At 39.4% G+C, this 27,956-nt stretch overlaps 1 protein-coding gene across 1 annotated transcript in view; it reads left to right on the top strand.

Annotated features, from left to right (window-relative positions):
- The window catches only part of LOC127428867 (transmembrane protein 132C-like), a 272,344-nt gene that overhangs the window by 171,136 nt on the left and 73,252 nt on the right, over positions 1-27,956 (top strand). Inside the window, exon 6 of the mRNA XM_051677515.1 lies at positions 26,647-26,833. Coding sequence (XP_051533475.1) covers positions 26,647-26,833 — 187 coding nt within the window. The remainder of the gene's footprint in view (positions 1-26,646; positions 26,834-27,956) is intronic.

Raw genomic sequence — 27,956 nt, 5'->3', positions numbered from 1 at the left:
TCTGACCCACTGGGAATGTGATGAAAGAAATAAAAGCTGAAATAAATCATTCTCTCTACTGTTATTCTGACATTTCACATTCTTAAAATAAAGTAGTCATCCTAACTGACCTAAGAGAGTGAATGTTTTCTACGATTAAATGTCAGTGAAAAACTGAGTTTAAATGTATTTGGCTAAGGTGTATGTAAACTTCTGACTTCAACTGAATGCTCATATATGGCCATGTATCAGATTTCTGTATGAAAAAAAAAGGAAAAAAAAAAAAAAAAGGGTTTTGGCTGGTTTAAGCTGTTTCTTAGGGAAACCTAACTGTGTTTAGCTCATACAGTATACAGTTTATTTGTACTGTACTTCAAAGTTAACCTGCTTGGTGAGGAGGCTTTGTGGGTCATCCATCTACCAGGGTTTGGAAAGGTTGTGAATAGTTGTTGTCTTGGGCAGCCATTTCACTCTGCATTCCCCATTCCACTTCGTGTCAGCGTCTGTGATAACATATCTGAGTGGGATAGTCTGATGATATCTTGCTAATGGATTTAAATGATGTTCCCTGCTGGATCTCTCAGCCAAGAGCAGCCATTTCTCCCAATTTCCATCTGGTCTACAGCTCCACATTCCTCTTAAACCTCTTAAGTTCCTGTGGGAGCAGCACCAAGCAAATCAACTTGCAAAGTGCTATGAATATTACAACAGTGCCTCAAGGTCCATAAGATCACGTGTCGCAAACAGTCAAGGTTGACTGTTTTCTGTCACTCATCTTTGGAATTTTGCATTTGATGCTGCTCATATCTCGGCCATATGTGAATAATTCCAAGGATCGAACATTATTTGTGGCTTGTACGGGTGGTTAAGGAAGAAGCAGATTGCCCTGTTGAGAAAAAAAACAGCATTGCTGGTCACCAACATATGTTGTGTTTTGGATGCTCGTCCCCAGCATGGTGTGCTGATGTCCCAAACAGGCATTCTTAAAGGGATAGTTCACCCAAAAAATGAAGAGTCTGTAATTATTTACGTACCCTCATGTCATTTCAAACCCATATGAATTACTTTCTTCTGTGGAACACAATAAGAGGTGTTAGGCAGAATGTTGCGGTCTAACAGTCTCATTCACCATTTACTTCTATTGTATGTCAGTCCCTAACATTCTGTCTAACATCTACTTTTATGTTCTTACAGGTTTAGAATGACATGAGGGTGAGTAAATGACTACCTTAAACTGCACCCTTCTCTAAAAAAACCATGCTGGTTGAACAGCATTTTGTTTGCTTGTGAACAGCATGGCTATGCTGGTTCACCAGCTAGACCAACACCAAATGAACATTAACCAGATTAAACCAGAATGTTTGGTTTAATAAACCAAACATTCTGGTTTAATGTCCATAGACTAAAGCTAGTCTATGCACATTTGTGTGCCCATGGCAATTAAAAGAATGAGATAAATAAAATAAAAGCAAACCGAAATTGATATCTTCATCACTTTGTATATTATTATGTGACTTTTCATCTCTATGCCAAAACGACCCAATTTAACTAGCTCCTTAGAGGCTGCTGACTGGAGGAGTTGCTTAATTGTGCATCTTGCTGATGGTGCACATTTAAATTACCAAACCACATACTTAATTTCTTTGCATGCAAAACTTTGTTCTAAAAAAACGTACAAAGTTAGATTTCGATCATATTACTTCTATTTGTATCCATTTTATGATGGAAGAAATCATCATGATTTCCAACAGAATAGTTTAATAGTAAAACATAGAGGTCCATGAACTGTCTGCACTCTGCGCTTGTCTATTTGTCAGAGTTTTCTGTTGCTCTTTGATGTTTGATGAGACTTGCTATTATAGATGACAGCAAACGTGTATAGGAGAAGTGACATCTTAAAGATCCTGAAGATAATTTTATGGTACTTGTCATCTATTATTGAATAACTCATCTGTTCACATTCCTACACACTCTCACTATCCTCTCTCTCTCTCTCTCTCTCTCTCTCTCTCTCTCTCTCTCTCTCCCTTTTGGTTTTACACATACACACTTTGTCAGAAGTATCCAGAACAGTGCTCGAAGTGGGGCGGTACTCAATATGCAATATCGACAATTCTGTGCTAAGCTTTTCATAGTACCTGGAATTATTCTTGCATACTGGCAACTCTCATAAACTGTTGGTACTCTACATGTCCATGCTCGACAAGATAGTCTCCTCTATCGCTTTTACTAGACAAAGACTTAGTTTCGCAAACCAAAGTTTTTACTTTCGGCATTAAATCTTCTGCATATTGTAGCTTATTTTGGCCAAGAACAATCCATTGAGAAAAGAAGGGTTTTTTTTTAAGTTTATTTTACTAAATAAACCTAGTAAACTTTGGCAAATACAGCAACAGACTGTCACTAATTGCTAATTGTAGCAGCCCAATACCTTGTAAACAAAGAACAGTTTTCCTCAGCAAGATAATATAGGCTTTTAAAATTTAAGAGTGTAATTTTTTCAATGTTAAAATACTTACTCCTATCTTAGCTAAATATGCAGACAAATGACTGTGCTGAAGTTCAGGCATGAAACTCTGAATTGCACAAGCTGAAAGGTTCTTTGAACTTGTTATCTGTTAGCCAATCAGCTTTCTCAAATGTAATATGTCAAGCCAATCATTTCACAAAGTGCAACCTGATAGGTCCCTTGACGTAAAAATGTATTTTTGTTCTCTCTCTCTTTGCCTAACATTTAAATTTCCTCAGTTTGCAAGTAAGCCAGTTCCACTTTAGCACGCTGTGAGCATTTTCTCTGACCTCCACCTCCACCCTCCAGCTCCACTTGTCTAGATCTGCTTCATGGGGATTGTAATTATGTCTAAGCAATATGTCATACATGCTTGATGCAACATATCTTGTGTTTTTCTAATTCTGCAGCAGCAGTACTCAGTATGTTTATGTTCTGGCAGTAGCAAGCCCTTGCAGGAGGGAAAGGGCTTGACCTCGGCTTGACTCTTTCACTATGCCTTTATAAAATGAGGCATAGCAGCAGCAGCAGTGTAGCAGATCTAGTTTTCCAAGACAATATGTATATCCAATCAATATGTAATACCCACATTGACATGCTAAATCGTTCCGAGAGTTGTCATGACTGTAGGTTGATTTCCCTGAAAACAGTGGAACACTGTGGCTCTGTGACACTTAGACAAAAGATGTCTGTTCGTTTAAAGGTGTAATATGTAACAATTTTCATGTAATACTCATCTTTTTTTTTGCCAATGTGTGAACGCCTTGTAATGCAACTTAAAAAATGAGCCCTTCCCGGACTTCCTACGTTGCCTATTAAAGCCTGTAGACTCAGAACTCTGAGTAAGCCAAAACAAGCAGGGCATTTGATTTCTGGAGGGACATTTGTTCTGTTTTGGGGATCAAAACCGACCCTGAATTGGCGTTCTTCTTATTGGACAGGTAAGCTTACATAACTGCAAAGCATGTGAAATATAGTGCCATAAGGATTGATCTGTGTAATTTTAGCTAAACTACAATAGCACATGAAATGAATGCTAGACAATGTTCAAGATAATGCAAAAAGATCCAAAGTACATTTGAACAGCGGCGAAACACTTTCTTATGATGTGTTACATTCATATGAGCAGACAGAGAAGTAAGTTTGAAGTAAGTTTGGAGCAGAAGAAACAGAAATAAACCTTGTGTAAATTGTCAGCTTTATGCTAAACTAAAATGCTATTTCTAGCCATTTTACATGCACATGTTACCAGGCACGATCATATTTTTTTTATCAAGAAAATTCACGTTGGATCATAATTTCTTTTTTTCTAGTAAGACCTTTGATATTAGGGCAAAAATCGTATTCGTGATAATTTTTGTATTGTTTTCCTAAAAACCTAAAAATCTTTAAAACAAGATCGATTTTATTAATCTTGTTTTAGAAACAACACTGCATAAGATACAGGTATTTAGGTTTTTCAGAGAATGTATTTTTAACATGTGTATTTTGTCTTACTGTACTGGCAGAGATTTTATAGTCAAAACAAATGAAAAAAATCTACCAGTGCTGAAGAAGTAATCCAAAGTATTTAGAATATGTTACTGACCTTGAGTAATCTAATGGAATACGTTACAAATTACATTTTACAGCATGTATTCCGTAATCTGTAGTGGAATACATTTTAAAAGTAACCCTCCCAACCCTGACAATAGCATAAATATATAAAAATGACAGTTGTGATGGAATCACATCAGTATTGAATTGTGTCAACATATTTATAATGTACAGTCTATTTTATAAACAGCTACTGTCATCATCCACCAAATTTAGCTAACAGCTATTGATAAAGCTGGCTAGCTAGCTAACGCCGACAAAGGCTATCGTATAAATGCAGTCAATGTATCATGCAAAGAAAAATAATTACTTTAAACTACAGTCTCGCATAGTCAGACCTATATCCACACTTTGTTTTAGCCCTGTTCCAGCACTGGAGAGTCAAATATAATATACAGTTTTTAGTAAAACAATCATAACTTTGTAATTTTAATTATGCTACCTCATCTGTCAGCATGATGCCGGTGAATCACGTTGTCTCTTTGTACGTTACGTCATTGTTTTGGGCGATGCTCTCGTCCCTATGGAGTGTGTGCACGAGCAACAGGTAGCTGGCTGCAGTTCACTTAACGACCACAGGTGTCATTAATAACAAGGTTTTCTGAATCTTACATACTGCACCTTTAAGCATCCTGACCAGCCTGACACAACAACATTCGCTCAACAATGCCGTGAGATTGGGTCAGAATTATTAGACTGTTCAGGAAACCTGTTTGAAAAAAATATATCTATTTTTGCAATTAATGCTAGTGGTGATGAAATTACACACTTCACATTTAACTTTTGGCAATAGTCACTGATAATCTGTGTGCGTTGAACCTCTCTTATCTCTCTCAACCTCTTTTCATTTATTGTGACCGTCTGAGCTCAGTCTAAAGACTGACCATAAACTTCTCTTGTGAGTATGATGCAGGTCAGGGCCCCCATGCCAGCACTGTGATTGAATTTCATGCTTAACCTGTTGGGGGTCCTGAGTGCCCAGCGTTGCCTTTGAGTGGAAGAGATGGCAAGCAAATCCTTTAGCAGGAGGGCAAGGGTTTGACCTCGGCTTGACTCTTTCACTATGCCTTTATAAAATGAAATTCCTCCAAAGCTTTACTCAATGCTGACGCACCAACTGCCATTACCTCCTCTGCTTTGGCTTTTATTTCCCCAAGCCGCGAGATGCCAACCACAGCGGCTTTGTAGTCAAATGTATTCCATTTGTTTGATGTATCTTTGTTGTCAGTGCTAAGCAGATCATCACTGCACATGAATATATCCACCCCAGAGTCTCCTCAACGAAAGCCATTTCTATGTTCTACCACTTTTTCTTCTCTTATTCTCTCATGCCATTTTACACAAGGTGTGTAAAATAAGGGAGGCAGATGGGTTTATTTGAAGAGTCTCTGTAGCGGGTTCTTCTGTCGAAGAAATCTTTTGAACGATTGGAATTTCACCTACTCCACTTTAAATATTAATTCTCCACCTCCTGTAGCAGAGCCCTTTGTCATCAGAACCATACAATTCAGCAGAATTCCACTCCTTCTGACGGTTACGGTGGAATGTACGCGTAAGTCTATATCGGCGAATGGCACTCCTCTGGCTTTCTCTGCATTTTGATACGTTTGACATAACAATCCATTCATCCTCAGAGATGAGCACTTTAGCACCTGTCATGACTCAAAGACTTCACAGAAAAACTCTCACCTCAATGCTCCACTTTACATTCTTGTTTTCAAAAAGGACTTTTTGTGGTTTGAAAATATGTATTCAGACTTTCCTTTTTTGCACTCTGTGTCTCATTACGTGTATTTTCTGCCCTTTTAACCTCTGCTGCATACTGTAACAGAGTTATATACGATGTGGGCTATGGAACGCAGAAAACACACTAAGCACAGTCTATAACGAGGTGAACTGGTCAATGAATTCACAGTAAACGAGTTCTGCTGTGTAGGCAAAAGGGTTATAATCAGTTTGTGTTTGATCTTGTGTCACAATTGTTCCACCTTTGTCAACTGATACTGCACATCGCCCTATACTGGACACACCCTGACCCAGTCATAATGAGAGTTAAAAGGTTAGATCACCCAAAAATGTAAATTCAGTTGTCATTTACTCAGCCTCATGTCATTCCAAACCTGTATTATTTACTTTCTTTCACAGAGCACATAAAGTTTTGAAGAATGTTCTGGTTGCGCTTTTTCATATAAAGCAAGTGAGGACTGGGGCTGTCAGGCTGACAAAATGACAAAAAAGCACCATAAATGTATCTTAAAAGTGGTCCACATGTCATATGTGCTATATTCCAAGTCTTCTGAAGCCATACAATAGTGATTGTGTAAATAGCTGACTGAAACTTAAGTTGTTGTTCACTGAAAATCTTGACATTCATCTAGCTGTCCTTGGTGCACGTTCATGAATGTTCTGAAGTAGCAATATCGGATTTATTAACAAATCATGTTAAATTAGCCGGATCCACATTCAACAAGACTTTAATTAACACAAACACTAAACTGAAAACATAACATCACAACATAAACACACACGAACACTGCTGCATGTGTGCCTCTCTTTCTCTCTCTCTTTCTGGCATCCCCGGCTCCTCCTTTATCACTCTCCCGCTGATTGGGCAACTCATTGCCGGGTATGCATCCTCATGGCCCGGCCACACCCTCCTCCTCGTCACATCATTCTTTTGAGCCAGATCTTGTCAATTAATCAAATGATCCTGATTGTAGTTTTTTGTTTGTTTTGTTTACAATTCTTATGTTTTTTGTCTTGGATGTTGTCTGCCTTATTGTCTATGACAGACAAACACTTTTGGACATTGGTTCTGCAATTACACACCCTAAACTGGACTTCAAATTCCTCAATGCTGACCGCTGTTTACAAACAGGCCAGTGGAGCCCTTTGTCTGGGCAGCCCAGCCGCGGAAACGCAAAAGGAAAAGGGGAAACAGAGCCGGCGTTTTCATCAGAGTAAGACGTCGTGCAAATTGACCCCTGTTACCCAGTATTCTACTGGCAAATGTTCAGTCTCTGGACAACAAGCTCTGCGAGCTGAGAGCGCGGATCTCTGTCCAACGAGAGACGAGGGACTGCTGCATTATCTGCCTTACAGAAACTTGGATGTCTGCAGAGATTCCAGACTCAGTCATTGAACCCGCGGGGTTCTCCGTGCACCGAGCGGACAGAGCGAAAGACCTCTCAGGTAAAAGCAGAGGTGGTGGTGTATGTTTTATGATCAACAAATCCTGGTGTGATCAGAGGAACTTACATTCTATCAAGTCTTTCTGCTCTCCTGATCTGGAATTTCTCATGCTTCTGTGTCTACCATTCTGGCTACCGAGGGAATTCACAGCGGTCATTATCACTGCTGTGTATATCCCGCCACAAGCCGACACAGACCAGGCACTCAAGGAACTGTATGGGATTATAAGCAAGCAGGAAACCGCACACCCTGATGCCGCATTCATTGTGACCAGGGACTAAGACAATCTCAAATCAGTCGCACCAAAATACCACCAACACATCAGTTTTAACACACAAGGGGACTGGGTTTTGGACCATTGCTACTCTCCCTTCTGGGATGGCTACAAATCCCTCCCCCGCCCACCATTTGGCAAATTGGACCACTCTTCCATTCTGCTTCTGCCCGCTTACAGGTAGAAACTGAAACAGGAAGCACCCACCCTCAGAACGATCCAGTGCTGGTCGGACCAATCAGACTCTATGCTACAAGACTGTTTTGATCACGCGGACTGGGAGATGTTCCGGTCCGCCTCTGCTGACAACATTGAGCTTTACGCTGATAGCGTAACGTGTTTCATCAGAAAGTGCGTAGAGGACGTTGTTCCGACCAAAACAATACGGATCTACCCGAACCAGAAACCTTGGATTAATAGCGATGTTCGCGCGGCACTTGATGCATGGACCTCCGCTTTTAATTCCGGGAACGCGGAGGAGCATAAACAAGCCAGTTATGCCCTCCGAAAAATCAGAGCAGCAAAACATCAGTACAGGAACAAGATTGAAGGACAGTTCAACACCACCAACTCTAGAAACATGTGGCAGGGAATTAACATCATCACAGACTTTAAAGGGAATAAAACTCCGCCATGAACACCGCTGCCTCTCTCCCGGATGAGCTAAATACTTTTTATGCTCGTTTCGAGGGAAATAACAGTGCCCTCCTGGAGAGAGCTCTCAAGGCCGAAGCTACAGAGGTAAGTTCACTCTCCGTCTCTGTAGCGGAAGTAACCCGATTCTTCCGACGGGTGAATATTCGTAAAGCCGCGGGTCCAGACGGCATTCCAGGCCGTGTCATCAAAGCGTGTGCGAACCAACTGGCTGGTGTTTTTACAGAAATTTTCAACCTTTCCCTCTCTTTGTCTGTAGTCCCCACATGCTTTAAAACGTCCACCATTGTGCCTGTTCCAAAGCAATCCAAAATCACTTGCTTAAATGACTGGCGTCCTGTTGCTCTGACTCCCATCATCAGCAAATGCTTTGAGAGACTAATTAGAGATTAGAGACTTCCTGTCAAGCAGATGCCAGGTGGTTAGAATGGGCAGCAACATCTCCTCATCACTGACCCTCAACACTGGAGCTCCGTGGGGCTCTCAGCCCACTCCTGTATTCTCTGTACACACATGACTGTGGCAATACACAGCTCCAATGCCATCATGAAGTTTGCTGATGACACAACGGTGGTAGGTCTGATCACTGACAATGATGAAACAGCCTGCAGAGAGGAGGTGCACACTCTGACACACTGGTGTCAGGAGCACAACCTCTTCCTCAACGTCAGTAAGACAAAGGAGCTTGTGATGGACTTCAGGTGAAGAGAAAGTGAACACAGCCCCATCACCATCAATGGAGCACCAGTGGAGAGAGTCAGCAGCTTCAAGTTCCTGGGTGTCCACATCACTGAGGAACTCACATGGTCGGTCCACACTTAGGCCATTGTGAAGAAGGCTCATCAGCGCCTCTTCTTCCTGAGACGGCTGAGGAAGTTTGGAATGAACCACCACATCCTCACACGGTTCTACACCAGCACTGTAGAGAGCATCCTGACTGGCTGCATCTCCGCCTGTACGGCAATAGCACCGCCCACAACCTGCAAAGGGTGGTTCGAACTGTCAGACACATCATCGGAGGTGAGCGTCCCTCCCTCCAGGATATATATACCAGACGGTGTGTGAAAAAAGCACAGAGGATCATCAGAGACTCCAGCCACTCGAGCCGTGGGCTGCTCTCACTGCTACCATCAGGCAGGCGGTATCGCAGCATCAGGACCCGTACCAGCCGACTACATGACAGCTTCTTCCCCCAAGCAATCAGACTTTTGAACTCTTGATCTCACACGATCAAATACATCAGCACTGCACTTTATTAATCTTATATCTCACACCGGACTGTCATAAATGATATTCTCTCTTTACAACACACTGGCAACTTACTATCAACCGACAGCCTGAATGTCAATACAGTACAATACAACCTACTATATATTTTATATATACAATATATACTATTTTTTTTTTTTTTTTTTTATTGTGTAATGTGAATTGTGTGTATTGTATACTGTACATTGTATTTTATTATTTGTATAATGTGTTGTGGGTAATTATGTTTATATTAGATTTAAAATGTGTTGTGTAAATCTGATGTTTATTGTAAATTGGTATATGTCTCATCACTGTCATGACTACTATGTTGCTCGGAACTGCACCCACGAATTTCACACAATATTGCACTTGTGTATATGGTTGTGTGACAATAAAAGTGATTTGATTTGATTTGATTAAACTGCTCTGAATGATTAGTTCACAAAACGAATTGAAACTTGGGATATAGCGCACAAGTCATATGGACCACTTATACTTTTATGGTGCTTTTGTGTCATTTTACCTTGACAACCCCAGTCCAATTTAAATTTCATAGAAAAGAGTTTTAACGTGCGATTATAATAAGTGTGAGCAGTCACTGTGTATGTCAAGGAATAGATTTGTGGAATCCTCTGTTGAAGCTTAGTGAGGTGCAGAACTACAAGCAGGGTAGGACGATCTAGCTCCCGACACGTGGGCAAAGACGAGGTATCTTCCGTGGAAACCCAGCTGACATGCAGCGAACTTGAAGGCAACCACACACCCAACATGCAGAGAACCAACAGATACATGAGACAGGACCAACTAGGCAGAGAGAGTAAGGTTAGTTACTTCACACCAAACAACAATCTAGCGAGACATTCAGTGAACACTGAACTACATTTAACATTAAATCAGACAATCCAGCCAAGGACATGACACAGGAGGGGATTAATACGATGATGCCAAAACTATAGTTGCTACGATGATGCCATGGTCCTCGTCAGACAAAAACCTAACCTGACAAGGTGACAGGGCATCACTGGAGAGCGCACGGCAGTAACTCGTGCACGGCGGCCAAAAACAACCAGACCCATGCGCTCACACAAAGAACGTACACAAAACACGAGACAGACAGGGGACGATGATGCCACGGTCCCGTCAGACAGAAACCCAACCTGACAAGGTGACAGGACCGTGACAAGAGTTGCCAGAATATTCTTCAAAAATTCCTCTTTTGTGTTCCGGGGTTAAGAGTAAATGATGACAGAATTTTCATTTTTGAGTGAACAACACTTTAAAATCCTTCTGTGCTGATCTGATTCTCTTAGCGGCAAATGAAAACTGACAATGACCCTGTGGCAGCGGGGGCGTGGTCAAGCATCTCTCCGGAGAGAGAGAAAGCGGTAAGGGCGCTTAGACCTGAGCTAAATTATGTCTAACACCTGTCTCTAATTTCAGTGAGCACGGGGAGAGCGGCATAAAGAGGGCCACGCAGCACTCAGAAAAAAGAGAGAGCCTGGGTACTAGAGACCTCATTGTGAAGCCAAGAGCTGATTATTGCAAAGCTGAGAGTTTATTTTTCTGAAATAGTTATTTATGTTTAGACCGAATTATTGAACACGGTGAAAGCCCTGGAAGAGTGCATTTGCTGCAGTGGGGAGAATAAAAGGCTTACCTGAACCACAAAAAGCTGCTTCTTGCCTCCTCCTTTAACCGAGAAGTGTTACAGACCCATTAAACAATTTTAGCTAACAGGGCACTTCAGAGTATTCAGAGAGGTCTCGGAAAGCCAGTATTTGTGAGGCTGATACATTTGTTTTTAAGTGCATAACATTTTTCCCCCTAGAAGGTCTCTCCACTTACCAGGACCACATTAGCAAAACAAAATGGCACTTTAAATGTCCTTTTTTGTCTCTCTGTATGATCATCAAATGTACTTAATCAAATGTCTACTGGCAAAAGAGGGCAAGCCGTCTTTTATGAAATAAAAGGCCTTATGTTTCCAATAGTAGTTCACCTAAAAATGAAAATTCTCTAATCATGCCATCCCAGATGTGTATGACTTTCTTTCCTCTGCTAAACACAAACAAAGATTTTAAGAAGAATATTTCAGCTCTGTAGGTTCTCACAATGCAAGTGAATGGGTACCAAAATGTTGAAGCTCCAAAAGCATATAAAGGCAGTATAAAAGTAATCCTTAAGACTCCAGTAATTAAAACCATATTTTCATAAGCGATATGATAGGTGTGGTTTAGAAAAATGTCAATATTTAAATGCTTTTTTACTATCAGTCTCTATCAGAGACTGTTTAGCACAGACAGGCCACTTCTATTAAAATGAATGGTAGAAACTGGAATGCCCAACAGTCTACAGATGTAGAAAGAAAGTCCCGCCTTACAGGTAAAATAGCCAATCAGCTTTTAGGTACAGACATCGCCTCTCAATCATGCGCATTAGCCATACAAGCTGGGAAAAATTTGTTTTTTAGCATAATCTGAGGTAAAGTAGCACAATTTATGATACCCTTGTTGACAGATTTTACTGCTGATTTTAAATGTTTTCTTTGATCGTAATCGTGACCAACCGTTTTGGAGATTTCTGTCTTTCCCAATTCAAGTAGATAGGAGCTGCACTGGCATGACTGGAAGTAGCCTCCTGAGAGCATTCCAAACATGGCCGACAGTGGACTGACTTGCTAGAAAGACTTTGGTCTCTACTTTCACTTTCGCATTCTTCTTCTTTTTTTAGTTTTTGGCGATTCACGTTCTTCATGCATATCACCACCTACTGGGCCGGGAGGCGAATTTATGGTAAAAATGGAATAAAATATTGATCTGTTTCTTAACCACACATCATATCTCTTCTGAAGATATACTGTAGATTTAACCACTCAAGCCTTATGGATTACTTTAATGCTGTTTTTATGTGCATTTTAGAGCTTCACATTTTTGGTACCCATTCACTTGCATTGTGAGGACTTACAGAGTTGAAATATTCTTCTAAAAATCTTTGTTTGTGTTCAGCAGAAGAAAGAAAGTCATACACACCTGGATGGCATGAGGGTGAGTAAATGATGAGAGAATTTTGAACTATTCCTTTAAGAGCAGTCATTCTTAAAGATCCATACACTTTGGGATATACGTATGTAGTTGTGAAGGATTTATAACAAGATGTTAAATCTAAAAAGCAGGTTTGTACGATCATGGAAAATTTGTATATCAGGGAATTTTAAAATAGTGTTTTCCAGGCATAGAAAAGTCATGGAAATTTACATAGCAAACACATTTTATAGATTTGCTCTGCTGTAAAATCTTTTATCAGCTAGATATTTCCATATTCTCCATAAATCAATCAATCCAACCCAAAATTGCTATGAATGATTCATTAGCGAATCAGTCTGAATTTGAATGATTTTCAAAAATCCTTACACAGTGTTCACAAACAACTGAAAAGGTCACGTAAAAGTCAGGAAATCCATTGCTCAAAAAGTGTTGAAACACTGGACAAAAGGGCATTTTTTATGTCCTCAATTCAATTTGCTGCTCTTCACAGATAATGTCTCTTTAAGTAATCTAGAAATTATCTTACAGAATTTGTGATCCGGCAGACACTGGCAGTGTGCGGTTGCTTTTATTATGTAAAGTCACAGATAAGAGCGGGTGTGAAACTGATATGATCGTCTCAGATTTGCTTATTAAAGATATCCCGCTGTCTCTGTTTCCATGACATTGAAATCAGGGAATCCAGGATTTTTTGGAATGAAAGTTTTTAGAAATGCTAGTGACAAGAGGAAGAGAACAGTTTTTTCTTGACAACTCTGCTCTATAGTGAAGCTTCAATGGGTGCCGTGCTTTAGCTTTTTTAATAGCCTAATCTAAATAAATGTTGTTACGAACAATTTCATAAACATTTTTCATTTGATGAGTTTGAGTTTGTCTTCTGACAAACGAGGGATTGATGCAAAAAGGAACAGCAACCAACCAATACACAATCTCTCTGTCTCTCCGATGTCTCCTGAAAGTGTGAATATTTCAAATTTGATATTTTCAGATTTCAAAAAGAAACCTTTTCATTTGGAAATTAATGTGTAATATCAACTGAACACTAAATTGTAATAATATTTTGAAATGTATTAAAGGAAATCTTTGAGAATAATGCTGTTTATTGTGACCTTAGTTGAAAGTTTTTTTCATGGAAGTGAGTTATTTGTCACGTTTTTTCTTTGTTTGTTTGTTTGTTTTTTGAAGAGAGAGACCTTGGTCTCTCTCTTCAAATCATTCGTGCATATAAAACGAGATTATAACTTGAATATTTGTCTTGTACATCTGGGCAGGCCTGACACTCCTGTTTCCACTGATTGGTCAACGCGCACCATCATCTGTTCTTCCTCAACCCCGTTCATAGCAAATAAGAGTTCATCATGTTCAAGTTTGCTGATTGCTTTTGCATATAGATTCTAATCATTTTAATGAAGAACATTAATATTTCTTAGAAAAACTTCTGACTTCTGCTTGTTTATTGCAATCTTATCAAGCAATGGACACCTGGATATGACAACCAATGAACTCAGCAACTCGCTTTTGTCACCGCGGGATGGGTTCCTTTTTTTAAAAGGAACATTATGAATTGGGATGCTGTGCACAGACCTAACTGTAACTAAATATACTTTGTTATCTGGTCATTATTGTTGTTGTTGTTGTTGTTGTTAATGGTAATTAAATCAAGCCAATAATTGCAGGGGAAACATAAGGGGAAATATAAATTTCATTGGATGTGAATAAGCCTAACAGGACAAGGACACCAAAGGACCATAGGATTTTTTGAGGGAAGGATCTCAGCCCATATTGTTCATGTATTATTATTTATTTTATTCTCTCTTTCAGTTTTTTTTTTTTCATTCGTAGTTACACGTTTTGCTTTCCTCTCTTTATTTGGCAAGTCTCACGTTCATTGTTGGGGAACTTTACTTTACTTACCACCTATCCGAAGCCCTCTCGCCTTTCCATTGAATTTATGAAATAAAATGCAAATAAACTCACCCTGATTCTGATTTACTTTCGCTGACATGCAGTTGCATTTTGCTTGATTTATAAAAAATAAAAATAAAAAAAATCATTAGACCTACTTATCTGAACCTGAAAACGGCCCCCTCACACTGAAAGCATGACTACCTAGTGTAATTAATTTATTGGTCATCTGAGTAATTGATCTTCCGTTTTGTTAAACTTTTTTTTTATCAAAAAGGTAAATGTAATAGGCCTACACCAAAAGTGTATTAAAAGTGTTGCCCGTTAATCCAACCTGGTTTTAGAGAAGCGCATTGCTGGTAGGCTACATCAAGCCAAAAACCCAAAGCACTCACATGGGGTATAGGCCTAATATTAATAAGGCCGGCTATTATAATGGGGTAATAATATTATAAAACATAATCAAATTGTGGCTATAAGAGCCTTACTTAGACTTTGTACAACAATTATTTTACTTAATTCCCATTAAGTTTTAAACACATTCGCTGTCCATAAATAATATTGTATTTGCTAATAGTTGAACGCATATAGTGAAGGTAACATCTTGTCTGTATGTAGATCATACAGTCCAGGTGTTAAAGAAAGACAACTGCATAATAGATAAGGGTTTCATTTTATTCAATCAGTTCATGGTTAGATGTTGTCAGGGTTGGGGAGTAATGGAATACACGTAACTGGATTACGTATTTCAAATACAAATTATAAGTAACTATTCCACTACAGTTACAATTTAAATCATTGGTAATTAGAATACAGTTACATTCAAAAAGTATTTAGATTACTGAAGAGATTACTTTGCATTTTATTTTCATTTATTTCATTTAATATTTAGTCCTTTCAGATGGAAAACACTTATACATATAAATGATGCGATCCAAAGTGCATTTGAACAACGGTGAAACACTTTCTTATGATGTTACATTAATACGTGCAGACAGAGGTTTGATAAGTTTGAAGTAAGTTTGGAGCAGAAGAAATAGAGAAGAAAAAGCTAAAATGCTATTTCTAGCCATTTTACATGCACGTTACCAGACACAATCATATTTTTTTATCAAGAAAATTCACGTTAGATCATAACTTCTTTTTTTCTAGTCAGAACTTTGATATTAGGGCAAAAATCTTATTCTTGATAATCATTTTTGTATTGTTTTCCTGTGAAAATATCTAAAAATCCTTAAAACAAGATCAATTAGATTAATCTTGTTTTAGAAACAACACTGCATAAGATATTTAGGTTTTTCAGAGAATGTATTTTTAACATGTGTATTTTGTCTTACTGTACTGGCAGAGTTTGTATAGTCAAAGCAAGTGAAAAAATCTACCAGTACTGAAGAAGTAATCCAAAGTATTTAGAATACGTTACTGACCTTGAGTAGTCTAACGAAATACGTTACAAATTACATTTTTCAGCATGTCTTCTGTAATCTGTAGTGGAATACATTTCAAATGTAACCCTCCCAACCCTGGATGTTGTATCCTAAAAATAAAATGAAAACTATTTGTAGCCATTAAAAATGTAAAGTTCATTACACCCCCATCGATATTTCACTTTTAAAAAGGTATACAGATAGACATGTCAGGCAAAATTAAGTCCTTTCTGACTGTTGCCATGGCAACATGCATCGCGAGCACTGCATTGACAGTAAAAAAAAAAAAAAGCTGTCCTCAATGTGATAAACATGCGGTGATTTAGCGCTTGCCATGTCCCATGTGAAAAGGCTTTTATTCTGATAAAAAGGAATGAGGAAGAGCAGATGACATTGCAGGTTTAACCAATCATTAGAAATGGGCATGTCACATCCATCCACTAAAATTTTACACTTATTTTAAGCGCTTGAATGAAAAAACTAGAAATCGAGCTGAATTCCTGTTTTTCTAGTTCTTATATGAAACGAAAAAATGAAAAATAAAAGTGTTTTCTCAATTTTGATCATTTCTTTCTAAATGAAAAATTAGTAAATGGTCGGTTTATTGGTTATTCCTTTTTGAAGACAAAAACGAGAAAACAAATTATCTGAAGACACATGGGTCTGTGTACGTTTTGTCCATTTCATTTCCTTTTTGGAAAGGAATAACGAGAAAGGAAAAGACTAGTTTAACAAACGGAAAACAAGAATTCGGCTCAATTTCTCCTTTTTTGTTTATTGTTTAAAAATTGGTTTATTGCTTAAATATTTCATTCACACTTAAATATTTCATTCATCTGATTGGTCAGACCGCCCCATCTTCTGTATGGCCTTAATTCTGTCAGGCATAATAAGAGTCAGGACGGCTCTGCCAATGTGTTTGCACTTTAATAAATTAATGTTGCGAACCATCACTCACTGTTAATTACGCATGCCATTTGAAGCTGAAATATGTCGCTGGGCACAAAATAAGTGCTGTTGCGAAGTATTGCCTCAAATGTTCGACGCGTGAGAGATCGCAAGCCCAGAATATATACTGGCACAGAGTTTGGTGTATTATTTATTATTTTTATATTTAATAACATTGTATATGATTTTGATTTTGATGTTTCCATGTCACATTGATAAATGCAATGAAGATTGTTCCATCACTTTTGATAAAAGTGTAAACTAAATAATGTTTGGGTATTAGCCTACTGTAAGAGCAACAAGTGGAGTGAATGTAAAAATCTAATAAACATTACCATGATAACATGTCCGTAACATTTCCCACTTGTCTTGAGTGAACGTTTAATAAGCTCACTAGGTGTTTGTGTGTTTGTTTGTTCTGGGCAGTATTTGTGCAGTAGGGCCTATGGCAAAAAGCAAAACTTGTTACAACTGTACATAGTCCACCCCCCTTTGGAACGGAAAAAAGTTTGGCAGATTAAAAATAGACAAGACAAATTTTTTGTAACTTAAACCATCTGACTGAGTGTTTTGTTTTTGCCAATTCCTGCAGTCACAATTGTTTAGTAAGTAAGGTTCAAGCAGGGTTTGTGCAATGGAGAAAGTTGTTCAGTGAAGACATCTTAAAAAGTTCTGTAATATCAAGTTCAGTTTTGGTTGCATGCGTTGTTGTAAGGATAAAATAAAAGTTGTTATACATTGCATTTTCCATTGTTTTGACTGACCTACACATCTGCCTGCAGACACTCAGCTGTGTGAATTTATTTGTAGATTTAACAAGATTAACAGAAGCCCTTCACATTAACTGAATGTGATTTATCAATACCTAGTACATCTTAAAATATAGAGATCATGACAAATGAAGAAACTGCCAAACCAGTCACTTTAGAATGCGTTTATAGTCTGGAAAATCCAAACCAAAGCTGTGCTGGACAAACATTAAATGTATTAAGCAGTGGGAATAACCAATACCTTGAAAGAAATGAACAAGCCTCAGAGAAACATATCATGCAATTAAGTATCTAACAAAATTAATAATAATATATAAAAAAATCAAATAAATGCCTGCTGCCTTTTTACTAATTTACAGGGTTAAGAAGATTGGTTTTAAATTGTATTCCACAGACGACAGAATACAATCTGTGAAATGTAATTTGTAATGTATTTGGTTAGATTACTCAAAGCAGTGTGATCGAATTACTTTGGATTATATCTTTAACACTGTTTTTAAATTGAATTACTGCAGAAACTCTCCTCAGATTGCAATTCATATAACTATTTTTTAGTTGATATAATTCTATTTCTAATTCAAAGTAAACTCCTTAGTTATCAACATTTTTTATAACCAACGATTCACATTGGATTAAAGCCTAACTGTAACAGTACAGTTCCTATTCACATTTCGTATCTGAATTCAAACCCTATTCTGTTACTCCCCAACCCTGCTAATTGTTTCAGGTATTAAGGTTATGTTCATTGATTTAATTATTCGTTTTTATTAATGTGACGAGGAGGAGGGCGGGGCCGGGAGGACACACAGCCAGCCCTGGATCGGTCTAATCATCCGGGAGGGGGAAAAAGACGAGCCAGATGCTCCAGTTGAGAGAGAGAGAGACGTGGTGACTGGGCGACAGAGCATCCGGGAGCTGGCGAGCAAGTTCTTCTCGCTCTCTCTCCTCTCACTCTCTCTCTGTCAATCTGCCTCGCTCTTTCCCTTTCCCTTTCCCATTTCCCTCCCCTCATCTCTCCCAGGGCTCCAAAAGGCGGGGAAGACCTGCCGGCAGGAAGGGAGGGGAGTGCGTCATGCCGGGTTTTTTTTTATTTCTTTCCAAATGTAGTCGTGTCAGTTCATGCCTTAGAACACAAAATATGTGAATGTCTTGCACACGATTTATACTTAATCAGGAGCAGGTGCAAATACTGGACTCAAGATGGCGCCGAGTATGGCTGCTGCGTTGCGAGCTCCGACACAACATTGCAGTTTTTTGTTTGTTTTGTTTACAGTTCTAATGTTTTTATCTTGGATGTTGTCTGCCTTATTGTATACGATAGACAAACACTTTTGGACATTGGTTCTGCAATTGCACACCGAAAACCGGACTTCCAATTCCTCAATGCCAACCGCTGTTTACAAACACGCCAGCAGAGCCCTTTGTCTGGGCTGCCCGGCCACGGAAACGCAGAAAGAAAAGGGGAAATAGAGCCGGCATTCTCATCAGAGAAAGACGTTGTGCAAATCGACCCCCGCTACCCAGTATTCTATTGGCAAATGTTCAGTCTCTGGACAACAAGCTCTGCGAACTGAGAGCGTGGATCTCTTTCCAACGAGAGATCAGGGACTGCTGCATTATCTGCCTTACAGAAACTTTGATGTCTGCGAAGATTCCAGATTCAGCCATCGAACCCGCGAGGCTCTCCGTGCACCGAGCAGACAGAGCGAAAGACCTCTCAGGTAAAAGCAGAGGTGGTGGTGTGTGTTTTATGATCAACAAATCCTGGTGTGACCAGAGGAATGTACATTCTTTCAAGTCTTTCTGCTCTCCTGATCTGGAATTTCTCATGCTTCTGTGTCGACCATTCTGGCTACCGAGGGAATTCACAGCGGTCATTATCACTGCTGTGAACAACCCGCCACAAGCCAACACAGACCGGGCACTCAAGGAACTGTTATGGGAGTATAAGTGAGCAGGAAACCGCGCACCCTGAAGCCATGTTCATTGTGACCGGGGACTTTAACAAAGCCAGTTTCAAATCAGTCACACTGAATACCACCAACATATCAGTTTCAACACACAAGGGGACCGGGTTTGGGACTGGGCTACTCTCCCTTCCGGGATGGCTACAAATCCCTCCCCCACCCACCATTTGGCAATTCAGACCACTCTTCCATTCTCCTTCTGCCCGCTTACAGGCAGAAACTGAAACAGGAAGCACCCACACTCAGAACGATCCAGTGCTGGTCGGACCAGTCAGATTCTATGCTACAAGACTGTTTCGATCATGCGGACTGGGAGATGTTCCGGTCCGCCTCTGATGACGACATCGAGGTTTACGCTGATAGCATAATGTGTTTCATCAGAAAGTGCGTAGAGGACGTTGTTCCGACCAAAACAATACGGATCTACCCTAACCAAAAACCATGGGTTAATAGCGATGTTCACGCGGCACTTAATGCGCGGACCTTCGCTTTTAATTCCGGGAATGCGGAGGAGCATAAACAAGCCAGTTATGCCCTCCGCAAAACTATCAGAGCAGCAAAACGCCTGTACAGGGACAAGATTGAAGGACAGTTCAACACCACCGACTCTAGAAGCATATGGCAGGGAATTAATATCATCACGGACTACAAAGAGAATAAAAACTCAGCCGTGAACACTGCTGCCTCTCTCCCGGATGAGCTAAATATTTTTTATGCTCGTTTCGAGGGAAATAACAGTGCCCTCCTGGAGAGAGCTCTCAAGGCCGAAGCTACAGAGGTTAGTTCGCTCTTTGTCTCTGTAGCGGATGTAACCTGCTGTCCTTCCGACAGGTGAATATCCATAAAGCCGCGGGTCCAGACAGCATTCCGGGCCACGTTATCAGAGCGTGCGCGAACCAACTGGCTGGTGTTTTTATGGACATTTTCAACCTTTCCCCCTCCTTGTCTGTAATCCCCACATGCTTCAAAACGTCCACAATTGTGCCTGTACCAAAGCAATCCAAAATCACTAGCTTAAATGACTGGCGTCCTGTTGCTCTGACCCCCATCATCAGCAAATGCTTTGAGAGGCTAATCAGAGATTATATCTGCTCTGTGCTGCCTGCCTCACTGGACCCATTGCAGTTTGCATACCGCAATGACCGTTCCACTGATGATGCCATTGCATCTACACTACACACTGCTCTCTCCCACCTGGAAAAAAGGAACATTTATGTGAGAATGCTGTTTGTAGGCTACAGCTCAGCATTCAACACCATAGTGCCCTCCAAGCTTGATGAGAAACTCCGGGCTCTGGGCTTAAACAGCTCGCTGTGCAGCTGGATCCTGGACTTCCTGTCAAGCAGACGCCAGGTGGTTAGAATGGGCAGCAGCATCTCCTCATCACTGACCCTCAACACTGGAGCCCCACAGGGCTGTGTTCTCAGCCCACTCCTGTATTCCCTGTACACACATGACTGTGTGGCAACACACAGCTCCAGTGCCATCATTAAGTTTGCTGATGATACGACGGTGGTAGGTCTGATCACTGACAATGATGAAACAGCCTACAGAGAGGAGGTGCACACTCTGACACGCTGATGTCAGGAGCACAACCTCTCCCTCAGCGTCAGCAAGACCAAGGAGCTTGTGGTGGACTTCAGGAGAAAAGACAGAGAACTCAGCCCCATCACCATCAATGGAGCACCAGTGGAGAGAGTCAGCAGCTTCAAGTTCCTTGGTGTCCACATCACAGAGGAACTCACATGGTCCATCCACACTGAGGCCATTGTGAAGAAGGCTCATCAGCACCTCTTCTTCCTGAGATGGCTGAGGAAGTTTGGAATGAACCACCACATCCTCACACGGTTCTACACCAGCACTGTAGAGAGCATCCTGACTGGCTGCATCACTGCCTGGTATGGCAATAGTACCGCCCACAACTGCAAAGCCCTGCAAAGTGTGGTGTGAACTGTCAGACACATCATTGGAGGTGAGCTTCCCTCCCTCCAGGACATATATACCAGGCGGTGTGTGAAAAAAGCTTGGAGGATCATCAGAGACTCCAGCCACCCGAGCCATGGCTGCTCTCACTACTACCATCAGGCAGGCGGTATCGCAGCATCAGGACCCGTACCAGCCAACTTCATGACTGCTTCTTCCTCCAATCAATCAGATTTTTGAACTCTTGATCTCTCACGATCAACATACATCAGCACTGCACTTTATTACTCTTACTCTTATATCTCACACCGGACTGTCATAAATTATATTCTCTCTTAACAACACACTGGCAACTGACTATCAACCGACAGCCTGAATGTCAATACAGTACAATTCAACCTACTGTATATTTTATATATACTTTATATATTATTTTTATTGTATGTGTATTCTATATTATGTGTATGTGTGTTCTTCATTGTGTGTATGTGTGTTCTATATTGTGTTTATTGTATACTGTACATTGTATATTATTATTGTGTTGTGTAATGTGTGTATATTAGATATGTAAATTGTGTTTTGTAAATCTGATGTTTATTGTAAATTGGTATATGTCTTATCACTGTCATGACTGCTGTGTTGCTCGGAGCTGCATCCAAGACTTTCACCCACTGTTGCACTTGTGCATATGGTTGTGTGACAATAAAAGTGATTTGATTTGATACTGCCCGGACTAAACACAGCATTTGTTTTCCACATGAGATGCCTTTATCTGTCTACCAACAAAAGGCATGTCAAAAACCTGCATACTTTTTTCCTATCAAATATTTTAATGCTTGCATATGCATCAGTTCTAACACATCAGCTGGAACTCCTCTCTTTCTTTTCCTAACCCTGATACGAGGCATCGTGTGAAATGAGCACACATGCTTACAATCATACTTTTAAACTTAATCTTAACTAAAAAATATATTTTTAAAAAATACTCATCTGTCTGGCAATACTCTATCTATCTATCTACAGTATCTATCTATCTATCTATCTATCTATCTATCTATCTATCTATCTATCTATCTGTCTGTCTGTCTGTCTGTCATCTTCACAATTATTTATTCAAAATTAGATATAAAATTATTTTTTACATGTAATATTACATTTATTAAAAGTCCACACTGGCTGAGACAATTACGTTGGCATCACAATTTATGAGCAATCTCCGGTTTGCAGAAATAATGTTGCACTTGTATCCAGTTATGGAGAGCGCACAGCAGCATCTGCCCAGTGGCATCTGACACACACACACACACACACACACACACACACACAAACACACACACACACCTAGTGAGCTCTTTATTAGATTTTTACATCTGCTCCACTTGTTGCTCTTTCAGAAGGCTAATACCCAAACATTATTTAGTTTACACTTTTATCAAAAGTGATGGAACAATCTTCATTTCATTTATCAATGTGACATGGAAACACAGGTAGGGCCTACTACAAAATCATACAATGTTATTAAATATAATATAAATGTTATAAAATATAAATAATACACCAAACTCCATGTCAGCATATAGTCTCGGGCTTACGATCGTGTCGTACATTAGAGGCAACACTTCGCAAGTCACAACAGTACTTATTATGTGCCCAGCGACACATTTCGGCTTCAAATGGCATGCGTAAACAGTGAGTGGTGGTTCACGACATTAATTTATTAAAGAGTAAACACATTGGCAGTGCCGTACTGACTCTTATTCTGCCTGACAGAATTAAGGCAATACAGAATATGGGGCGGTTAGACCAATCAGATGAAAGGGGCGTTTCAGTACCGCCCACATGTGCGAATGAAATATTCAAGCCATAAACCAATTTTTAAACAATAAACAAAAAAGGAGAAATCGAGCCGAATTCTCATTTTCCGTTTGTTAAACTAAGCGAAAAAATTAGCCGTCTTTTCCTTTCTCGTTATTCCTTTCCGAATAGGAAATTAAATGGTCAAAAGGTACTCTGACCTACACGGACCGACCTTGTATCATAGTGTTCTGATTCTGAGAAGAATTCTGAGAAAAGGTTACATAGTTTAGTTTTTTGTCTTTGTCAGGCTTTCAGATGTGAATTCAGTTGCAGTTCTGTATTTCGCATTTGGTTTTTGATTGTAGGGATTTTTCATATGGCGTTTTGCTTTAACTAAGTAGTGTTTGGCCGAAGCAGCCAGCCTGATCAAACCTAGGCCTCTGCAAATCAAATGGGTTTGGTTTTATTCATTGTTTTTCAGCTTTGTTTGTATTGCAATCAGTGGAGACAATGTTGTGTTCTGCTTTGGAAATCTTTTCTGAAAATGCTGTGGTGCTGGACCAAAAGTAAATTGCTTTTTTCTATTATTATTATTTATTTTTTTTCGGTTGCTGCTGGGATGTGTTTTTGGTGAACTGGAATAATGAGAGTAAACCGCCACATGCTCACACACACACATACTTTGTAGCCTACATCCCATACACATGCTAGGTGTACTAAAACAAAAAGGCCAATAGATGGTTGCTTGACTGCCCCTTCATCCAGTGGTAGTGTGCACTGGCCTGTAGCCACATAACAACAGTCCATGGACGGGACATATTTTACATACTGCACATACATCGATCAGCCACAACATTAAAACCACATGCCTAATATTGTGTAGGACCCTCTCGTGCTGCCAAAACAGCGCCAGCCTGCATCTCAGAATAGCATTCTGAGATGCTAATCTTCTCACCACAATTGTACACTGCGGTTATCTGAGTTACCATAGAATTTGTCAGTTAGAACCAATCTGGCCATTCTCTGTTGACCTCTCTCATCAACAAGGCATTTCTGTCCACAAAACTGCTGCTCACTGGATGTTTTTTTGTTTTTGACACCATTCTGAGTAAATTCTAGAGACTGTTGTGCGTGAAAATCCCAGGAGATCAGCAGTTACAGAAATACTCAAACCAGCCCGTCTGGCACCAACAATCATGCCACGGTCCAAATCACTGAGATCAAATTTTATCCCCGTTCTGATGGTGTATGTGAACATTAACTGAAGCTCCTGCCCAATATATGCATGATTTTATGTACTGCTGCCACACGATTGGCTGATTAGATAATCGCATGGATGACTGTTGGTGCCAGATGGGCTGGTCTGAGTATTTCTGTAACTACTGATCTCCTGGGATTTTCACACACAACAGTCAGTGAGTGGCAGTTCTGTGGATGGAAATGTCTTGTTGATGAGAGAGGTCAACAGAAAAATGGCCAGACTGGTTTGAACTGACAAAGTCTACGTTATCTCAGATAACCGCTCTGTACAATTGTGGTGAGAAGAATATCATCTCAGAATGCTATTCTGAGAGGCAGGTTGGTGCTGTTTTGGCGGCACGAGGGGGACCTACACAATATTAGGCAGGTGGTTTTAATGTTGTGGCTGATCAGTGTATGCTTATAGCAGTGTATAGCTTATAACAGTTTGATATCCGAATTACTGGCACATTCCACTAGCCATCAACCCTGTTACCCAGGTTATTGTAAAAATTATTAAACAAATCTTCATTAATTTATTAAAAATATACATTTATCGAAAGCTACATATCAAACTTTCACCCCAGACTAGCCCATCCTGAGCGACAGCTTAATTTGCAACCATTATCTATTCTGCCGTAGTACATATGTATACATATTATGAGGGAAACCAAACAGGAAATAATTACATAAATTCAGAAAATATATTTATAAATTCTGAATATATACTTATAAATCTGCATACCGGTATTTAACTGTAAATTTGAATATATCATCCTGAGACCCCCGTGTGACTTCTGTGTGCATTTTCCTTTTCATTTTTTGATTTGTAACTAGTAGCACCTAATAAACAATAATAAAAAATAAAAATAAAAATAAATTTCTAGAGCAAATAGTTTTCCTAAAAAATTATATCTTCATATGTGGACAGCAGGACTAAGTTGTGATAACTATAGAAGCTAAAGAAAGTCATCAAATAGTTTGTGTCCAGGAGTGTTGGTTATTCATGTTATTGAGACATTATAGACATTACAGCTGATTTTCTAGAAAGATGAATGCATAATTCTGATTTAAAGTAATGGCCAGCATCATCAAACACTGCCAATCATGTTAAAATAAAATTTTGAATGATCAAATTCTGAATTTATGTACTGATTTTCATTGTCCCATGTCTGCCAAACATGTTGAGTGGTCCAAAAATCATCTGCAGCCTGAAACTGAACTTTTGGTTGGATTTTAGGAGTGAATGCACTTAGCTGCATAGGAAAGCTATAGGATGCACCCTTGCTCCCTATTTAGTGAATGACTTAACCTCCAGTGTGCTGTCTGTCTGCACTGGTCTCAGAACAGTTTGAAATGCACCTTATTTTAACTTCATATAAAGCCTCTGAAAGCAAAAATTTTCAGCTTGTGGATAAATAAATGTATTCACAATGTGAAAATGCAGACTAAATATATAAGAATGCATTTACTAATGTTAATGAATAGCACCTTATTGTACAGTGTTAACAAACAAAAATATAACAACCTTTAGATTAAAATTAAGCGAAATGATCCACAAATTTTTTTCTGTGAAAAGTTATTCAAAATAACTAACATGTTTTTGGAACATCTGTCAGAAAACCGCTTCACAGCACTCATCCGAGTACTTAATGTTTATCAGCGTGCCAAAGCACAAAAAATGAAAAAATATTTAAAACAGCATATCAAACGAAACTAGAGAGGCTACTCTTCACAACCAAACAGGTTTTAGTGAAATTTTTTAAAGAGGTTTCTTACCAGAGGCAATTTTGTTGGCGCTGCACCCATAGAAGCAGTTCTCAGAAATCGACGCCATGGTGTTTTGTCACGTGACTCAGTGCGTCAGATGTTTAACCCTTAAATGACTCCTTAGAGTGTCCTGAACAGTATGCAATGGGTTTAAATGAATTTAAATTATGCGTTGTGTATACCGAATCCAAAATTGTAAAAGTAAATCTGAACATGTAGTTATAAATCCTGAATATTTACTTATAAATCTGATATGCGTGTTTTACTTATAAAACACACACACACACACACACACACATATATATATATATATGTGTGTGTGTGTGTGTGTGTGTGTTTGTGTGTATTTTTTGTGTCCAGTCAAAACTTTACTTTACCTCTCTTTCTTGCTTTTGTACTAGGGTGGAGGCAGGCTTCCAGAAGGTTCTCCAGGTAGATCTGGAGGTGAACGGGCTATTGGATCCTCTGGGCAGTCGCTCAGTGACTTGGCAGATCGAGTACCCCATTTCCCGAACCCTCTCAGATGAGATCCAGACCCTCATCCACCTGGCACCACATGACCTTGTGGGCATCGTGCCATTGGCTATGGTGAGTTTAATCCTCATGAACTCATAAACACCCTGTTACAACAAAGCAAGTGTCAAAGGAATTCTTCAGCACATACATTACATACTCTCTCCAAACAGACTGAGAGAGAGACATGCTCACTGTAGAATGTACAATTCCAAATGTGCAATTTGTTGATTCCACAGGTTTGTTGTGCTTTTGTTTGGTGTGCCAAGTGTCTGCTCTTATACAAAAGACAAATTTCGACTTTAATATCACACATTTTTCATCTGCACTCATAATATTCTTGCTGTCTGCAAATTATATGCATTATTATATGTAATAACATAGTGTAGCTTCTGCTTTAATGCATAATATTTATCACACTGAAAAGACAGTCTTCTAAAGCAACAGTATGGCTGGCTCTATACTTGTACAATTTAATTACCTCTTATTTGGTTAATTGGGCATACAGTTTGCTTTATAAGGGATAAAGCAGTTGGGTTAAGGCCAAAAGTAATCTTTTTAAAATGAGAGGAAACTGGGTATGACCCAATACAAATGAGCTAAATACAAGACAATGAAGCTTATTTTTAAGTCACTATGGTTTTGAAATACTGACTGGGCTGTTTTGTTCTGTGAATTACATTGCTTTATCATTGAATGAGAGAAGTAATTTTTTATTTATTTTTTGATGACAGATTTTATCTTTTACATTCTGCGAGAAGTAACTTTTACACTATCTTGTATACTTCTTTTTCATGCGTATTAAAATTAAATCATTGTCAATCTTTTCAGCACAAACACACCTCCTTTCTATGTGAAAAGCATTATCAAGAAAAGCATTAGAACCATTAAAGTATGCCAGATTGTGGTTTTGGCAAGAATTGCATTGAGAGAATATAAATTGTATTCAGCACAGAATCGGGTGCTAAAACAATGCAGTCAGCATGTGCAAATAAACAGAGCTATCAGTGGGTGCAATCTATTCTTAGTGAATTCCTCCCTTTGACTCCTTTTGGCCTGTCTTAATTGTTTTTTTTTTTTCTGTGCAGCACTGACATTGCTGCTTGGTCACACAGGTTCTCTCACACACACACTCACCCTATGGCAGCCTTTCCCCTTGTCCATAACAATGACATTGCCACCACACCTTGTTAAACTT

Source organism: Myxocyprinus asiaticus, chromosome 38 (assembly GCF_019703515.2).
Source record: "Myxocyprinus asiaticus isolate MX2 ecotype Aquarium Trade chromosome 38, UBuf_Myxa_2, whole genome shotgun sequence".
NCBI lineage: Eukaryota > Metazoa > Chordata > Actinopteri > Cypriniformes > Catostomidae > Myxocyprinus > Myxocyprinus asiaticus.
Note: the sequence above shows the minus strand (reverse complement) of the source record. Positions and strands in the feature narration are given on the sequence as shown.